Source organism: Lonchura striata, chromosome Z, assembly GCF_046129695.1.
Source record: "Lonchura striata isolate bLonStr1 chromosome Z, bLonStr1.mat, whole genome shotgun sequence".
Taxonomy (NCBI): Eukaryota; Metazoa; Chordata; class Aves; order Passeriformes; family Estrildidae; genus Lonchura; species Lonchura striata.
The window spans coordinates 31,661,783-31,668,593 of NC_134642.1; the positions used below are offsets into that span (position 1 = coordinate 31,661,783).

Genomic DNA, 6,811 nt, shown 5'->3' on the forward strand with positions numbered 1-6,811 from the left:
AGATTTTTTAGGTTTACTGCTAAATACTCTGAACTGACACAAATTTTCAGAACATTTTTGAATTAGTAAGCCTGCACTGGTTTTAGTCTCTCTTGCTAAAAAAATAATCTCAGCAAAAAGAGAATGGAAGAAGTGCTGTCATTTTCTGTGTCCATAAACTTTCTGCTTCATTTGTGTGATAGTAAGATTTGCGATCTGCCACATGTAGAGAGACAGGAAGTAGTTTTTAATGGCAGATGCTTTTTTGTGAACTGGTCAGTTAACTGGCTTTCCTTAGCAGTATTAGAGAAGGTGTACATATTTGGTCCCTAAGAAGTCTGATTCTTGGGATTTTGTTTTTTGTTCACGGGTCTTACCAGATTTATATCCAGTTAAGTTTTTTGTAAACTTATACAGCTGCTGTAGTCCATCACAGTCAATCTCTAAGGTACCACTAGTACAACTGTTAAAATGTCATATACAAAATTGAAGATTTTTTTTTGTCTTTTTGAAATAGAATTTAAAGATTGAAGGTTAAAAACAGTCTATAGCTTAAATTATTCCTTGGTGTTTTAATTGCCTTAATTTCTCTGAACTATTCTATGTCTTTAATCTTTCTTCCTAACCTGGAAACTAGCAGGCAGCCTTTCAGCCATAGCCATGGAAGCTGTCACTTTTAAGTTTGTTAGTTAGTTGCATCCTCCATAATACACATATTTTCTACAGTGAAGAAAAAACTAGCCTTGGCTTACAGGTTTTGTATATTTTAGGAAATCATATCCTCCAGAAAAAGAAACAAAACCTGTAAGTGTATATATGTATCCTCTGTGAGAATTCTTTTTTCCCCTTCATAGAAACAGCTGTGTGACCAAAATATCACAGGTTTTTATTCTATTTCCTGACTTTACCTTATGCTAAAATATGCCAACATTTTATATTCCCGAAAGAAAAGTGATACTTTCTGAGTCTCAGCTCTGTGCATAACTGCACTGAATTTGTCTGATGCAGTAAAAGCTGTTTTTGCAGAACAGAAAATCTACAGAAAAAATTTCTCATCCTTAATGCAAAAGGAAAGCAACAGGAAATTATTTGTAAAAACAAATTCAGTAAAAAAATTCAGCATAAATAGGGCAGGAGCAAGAAAGTTCATTACAGTTCCTATACTGTAAGACATCCAACATTTTAAATGTTCGTTGTCTATCAAAATACAGTAAAGTTCAAATTTTAATAGTGTTTGTAATGCTTTCCATTTGATGCATCTTTGCCTTTTCTTCTTGTTTCCATTAGTTCACTTTGAGCAATTCAGATCATTCTGCAAACAAGCTAATTCTTACTTGTGAGAATTAAGTTACACAATTTCTTTGGTGTTTGAATATCCATCTGAAATACTTGAATGCTGAGTACCATGTATGATGTTTTTTGTAAGAATTGCCAAATTACATATTCCTTAAGAATATTTTGAGTCAAAATACTAGATATTTAGAAAGTGGCACTCTGAATATTCAGTAGATGACATGTTTGCTGTGAAATTAATTAGCTTTAATAGAATGAGTCATGCAAATGAAAATACCATCCATGTACCAGTTAAATGTTAGAGTAAATGAAGGACAGTGGTGGTATTTTATAATAAATATAAGAGATTTTAACACTCTTTCCTTGCTTTCCTGTAGCCTTTTCCATGTTCTTATCCTGAACCTAACCATTGTAGGAGCTGGAGTAGCAATGGCAAGATTTTATCCAAATATAGGAGGTATCATAAGGTGAGTGTTGTTTGCAGTGAGCTTCCCTCTAGTATTCCTACGTTTGTGTCTCAATGTTGAAAAGGAGCATTAATAATTGTATCTTTATATTTTGTGAAGCTTATGACTTCTTAAGTTGTAAATAATGATTTGGTGTGTAAACAATCAGCTGGCAAAATTCTGACATCTGTTGTGCCTCTGTGTCTGAGGTGGTTGAGTTTTACTAGAGCTGTATCTTAGGACCTTGCAACTCCACTCATAAAAGAATATGGTGCCAGAAGAAGAGTTGCTTTGTTACTGTGTTCTTCTCCCAAGTTTCTATTTTGTATTAAGACCATTTGAACTTGGATTGAAGGTCCATAATAAAAATCCAAGAAAACAAGTAACTTTAAAAGGAAAAGTGGCATCAAAGTTGTGCCTCTGAATGGTATCTTAAATTTACTAAGTTGATGAAAAGCTAAGATGTCTATAATTAAAAAATACTAGAGGAAATAGTAAGGAATCTTACTTTACTATATTTGGTGTCAACATATTTATATGCATTGTCATTTATTCTTGGTTTATATCTTTCCTAAAGCAACCAGGAGAGGGAGGTGTTTAAAAATACAGAAATCTGCAATTATAAAACCAGAATGACAGGTTTATGTTGGATTAAAGTAGCAAAATAACTTACTTTTGCTCAATGGCTGATCTTTGGGGTTTTCCCCATTTCCTCTTTTTCTTGTCTCTCCTTGTAGTAAATTTTTCTTGTATTCCAGTAATAGAGATGGTCAAATTAATTGTCATCACAGTCACTTAGAATGATAAGGACGTTAAGGTTGGAAGGGACCTTGAAGATCATCTAGTTCCAACCTCCTGCCATGGGCAAGGAGCACCTGCCGCTAGACCAGGTTGCTCAGAGTCTCGTCCTACCCAGCCTTGAACATTTCCAGGGACAGGACATCCACAGCTTTCCTGGGCAACCTGTTCCAATGTCTCAGCACCCTGACAGGAGAGAATTTCTTCCCAATACTTAATTTGGTTAAGCATTGTGTAATACATGCTTCTGTTTGCACACTGGTTCTTAGCTCTTCTTATATGTCTACATTGTGTATAGTAACCAAACACATTGAACAGTGGATTTCCATCAGATAAATTATCTTTATACAGTCTAACTTGCGTGCTTGCAAGTTAGACTGATCATTCTTTTGAAAGGAATGTTCAAACATATGAAACAAAATATATTGTTACTTAATAACATTTGGCTGCTTAATAGGTGAAAATAATGAGAACATTTTTGTAAGCAAGGGATAAGTTAGAAAAAGAACAGTTAAATGTTTCCCTTGCTGTGGTTTATCATGTTACCAGAAGGGCATATTGTTCCTTTTAGGTCTGAAGAATGATTTGCTAGAAGCTCATTAAATAAATTAATTTATGAATTGCAGATTCAGGAACATTTCTATATTTAAATGCTTTAATACGTGTTCTCAGATGGCTGGGGTGCAGTGAGGTTTACCGTTCTGACAGTTAATGATATCTAACAGAGGATACACTGTCCAGTCTCTTTATGTTGCATGTTGACAAATTTCCCCAAAGAAAGTAGAAAGATCAAATCTTAAGTAAGGGATTTGGTCCCCAACACCATCACAGAGTGTGGCTGAAAGGACAGAGTGCAGGTACAAGCAGGGGGCTGAACAATGCAGAGAGTGGTAATTAAGTGCTATGAAGGAGGTAGTGGTCACTAAGGAACAGAAATTGATTTTTAGCAATTGCAGATAGGCAGTATTCATCCAGATTGTTCATTGGTTTGGCGGGGGGAATTGACAACAAGAAATAAGAATAAATGCAAAGCATTCTTTCTTTTTAATTTTTTTTTTTCTTTCCCTCTTCCCTCTCTTTCCTCAGATACTCTGGAGCAACATGTGGTCTGGCCTTTGTTTTCGTGTATCCATCACTCATCTACATGATCACTCTGCATCGTGCTGGGCAACTGACATGGCCCACACGGATTATTCACATCTTTATAATCATCCTTGGACTGGCTAATCTGATTGCACAATTCCTATTGTGAAAACTCCCTTTTCTCCAGTGGTTGTCACAATTGGTACTGCGATATTTGGCAACAGCCTTGAGCAACACTGTGAGGCATGAGGACCAGTCCTCAATGGGAGGATTTTGAGAAAAGCTTCACCTTTGAAACAAATTCAAAACACATCATTCAAGTGCTTTACAGGAAACATGTCTTTCTTCTCTGAAATCACAATCTTATGAGAAGTGAAATGGTTCACATTTGAGTGATACAGTTCTCCTGGTTTTGTTGAAGGTACATCAAAAATTAACAGTGCTCAAATATTTTAATATTTTACAGCACATTTCTCCAAACAAAGCTTCCAGCCTCAAGCTGTGGAACTATGCTTACCTTGATTAGCAGACAAGCTTTCTCAGTATTGTTCAGTGATTCTTTGAAATGCTCTTTTTTTGCAGTTATTTTCCTGATTTGTTTGGAAAATGAAGAATTTATTGTGTTTCTTCTTTTTTTTTAGGTTAATTTATAGTCACTTGGGTCAAAATGCACTCTTAATTTTGAATACGCTATTAAATTGTTTTGGCAATATTTTTCCTCTAGGAAATTCCAACAACGAGAAACAATAAACTCATGTTTCAGTGTTTTATTCAGAACCAATATGTACACAACTTATTTGTGATCTTACAATACAAAAAAGCCAGGAGGATAAAAAAAATTAGAAGAAGAAAATTAAAATCAGTATTCCAGGCTTGACCTCAGTTCAACTCTGTTACTGAGCTATTATGTGCTGTGTAGTTGTCTTGTCAGGAGCTACTTGTGATTTTTATGGATGCATGGTGTACATAGCATTTGTTCATCACAGGCCTGCCCTTGCAGGGTCTTCCGCTGGTGGTCTATCACTTCCCCACTGCATATGTTACTCCAGACATTTTGGATTGTGAGCATTTTGGATGTGACAAAGCCAGCAGTCTTCAGAATTGTGGATGAAGTGAAACAACATAAGTTTTAAATAATTTTTAACAAAAGCTGGAAGCATCTGGGAAGATTTTGTTGTGGAGTTGGTTTTTTCTTAACTTCTTGTTTACGACTTAAGAGGGTGTACATGCATAAATAAGCACATAGACATCTTCATCTACCTGCTGCAATTCTGTGTCTCAACCCAAAACATGCAGTAATTAAGTTGCCAAACACTAGTGGAATGTCATTTTTTGTGGCTGGAGAGAGAGTAGAAGCTCCTCTTTGTGCAGATTTTCAGTGCATTAAAATAATGAACAAGTGTAGAATAATTGAAAGAGATCTCTGAGCAATACTAAATTCCAAAGTAAGTAAAAGAAGAAAAAAGTTGGAGTGGTGCAATGTTTGTGAAGTAGGAGTTGGGAAAGATAATTACACTGCAGGGTAAGAGTTCATATTTTCATCAGAAAGACAGTGAAAAACATAACCTTGGTTATTACCATGCTTCTCTGGAAAATTATGTGGATTTTTTTAGCGATAATGTAAATCTACTTGTTTTACTTGGGCTCATCAAACTGTGTAAAGGACAGTTTAGGACTGACTTTCCTAACTATCCTTTGATTTGTATGAAATACTAATTATATGATTATATGGGTTTGGAATACAGAATGCAGAATACAATTATTATTTCTGGTTGTTCTTTTCTTGTGAAACTTTCTGTGCCTTTAAATCAGAATTGGAGAATACACCCATCATCCCTTCTGTATTAGAGAGATCTATCTGCTCTATCCTGGTCATTTTCTCCTGTGTAGACTCTTAAAAGAGAGGTACTTGAAAACCAAAAGAAAAGGAAGGACAGATGATACAGATTTCCTAGCATTGTCGGCTTATTCACATGAAGCTCTTGTGCTTATTTATTACAGGTTCAGTGCTTAATTTTGGTACAAATTTTGGTACTGATTAATGCAGGTAATTTAATTCTACTATATCCTTCCATGTTCCATTTGAATATAATTCCGTTATTTATATCCTTGTAATTGAAGCTGATAGTAAAATACCCATTGATTTTAACAGAATTAAATTCTGTTAGGATCTAGGAGTCAACAGAAATTCCTAAGAAAGACAGAATTTTTGGTGAAGTGTCCTCATTACATCTTGTATCTATCTCTTTTTTTCAGTTATGCAGTGTACAATGGCTGAGTTGAAATTTAGAAGGAAATTATTCAGAACATTTATAGAAGACTGTTTTAGCTCTATGTTAGATTTTTGTTGCACTGTTTATTTATACAAGCCTGTAAAACATTTGATTTTAATTAGAAACTGGTAAGCATTAGAGTAATAGCAAATATTTCATTACACAGTCATCCCCTGAAACACACTTTGTTATAGGAAAGTATTTTTTAATTTTACTATATGCAGTTGAGATTTTCACAAGCATAAGACACAAGTCAGGAGTTTGTAAGTAGATGGCATTTTCTGGGATTCTCTTCTTTGTCAGCATCCTGAGTTAAATAATATCTTAAAATGTAATGAAAGCTTAAATGCCCTAAAACACCAGAGGTATCTTTTTCTGTGCAAGTACAAAATGTATTTGTTTACAAATACACACACACTTCATCTGCAGTGATGGCCAGCTAATTTCACTTCTTTAGATTCTGTTTTCCAGGATATCATTATGTAATTTAACAAAGCAAAGAATGTAGTATATTGACCCAGTGGTGTATTGTGAGATGTCGTTTATTACCTTTTCACAGAAGAAAAATAATTTCTGCTGGAAATTCTGAATTGTGTCTTTACACTTGAACTTTGCTGAAGTAAGCTGTGAGGTGAAACACTTCTGGCTCTGGACATTGACTAAGAGTCTAAGGTTTTCTTCCTAACAGTACCAGGTTCCTTGTTTGGTACCATCCCTAACTCTTTACGCTCTGATAATCCAGGCCTCCATTTTATGTGATAACTCAGTGATGCAAACTGAAATTTTTGTTGCATGAGGTTTGAGCAGCTGCAGTCAATCGTCTGTGCTGATACCATCATGCTAAAATCCAGATCTCAGGATACATAAGGCGTTAACCGAGCATGACCTTCAAACATTGCCAAAGCATAAGTAGCCAGGGGAATTCCCAGGAAGCTCCAA

General features: G+C 35.1%; 1 protein-coding gene across 5 annotated transcripts in view; it reads left to right on the forward strand.

Annotated features, from left to right (window-relative positions):
* The window catches only part of SLC38A9 (solute carrier family 38 member 9), a 46,070-nt gene extending 40,712 nt beyond the window's left edge, over window positions 1-5,358 (forward strand). For all 5 annotated transcript variants that reach the window (XM_021534313.2, XM_077790138.1, XM_021534315.2 and 2 more), the window contains 2 exons: window positions 1,650-1,739; window positions 3,603-5,358. In XM_021534313.2, coding sequence (XP_021389988.2) covers window positions 1,650-1,739; window positions 3,603-3,768 — 256 coding nt within the window. In that variant the 3' untranslated portion in view covers window positions 3,769-5,358. The remainder of the gene's footprint in view (window positions 1-1,649; window positions 1,740-3,602) is intronic.
* The last annotated feature ends 1,453 nt before the right edge of the window (window positions 5,359-6,811 follow it).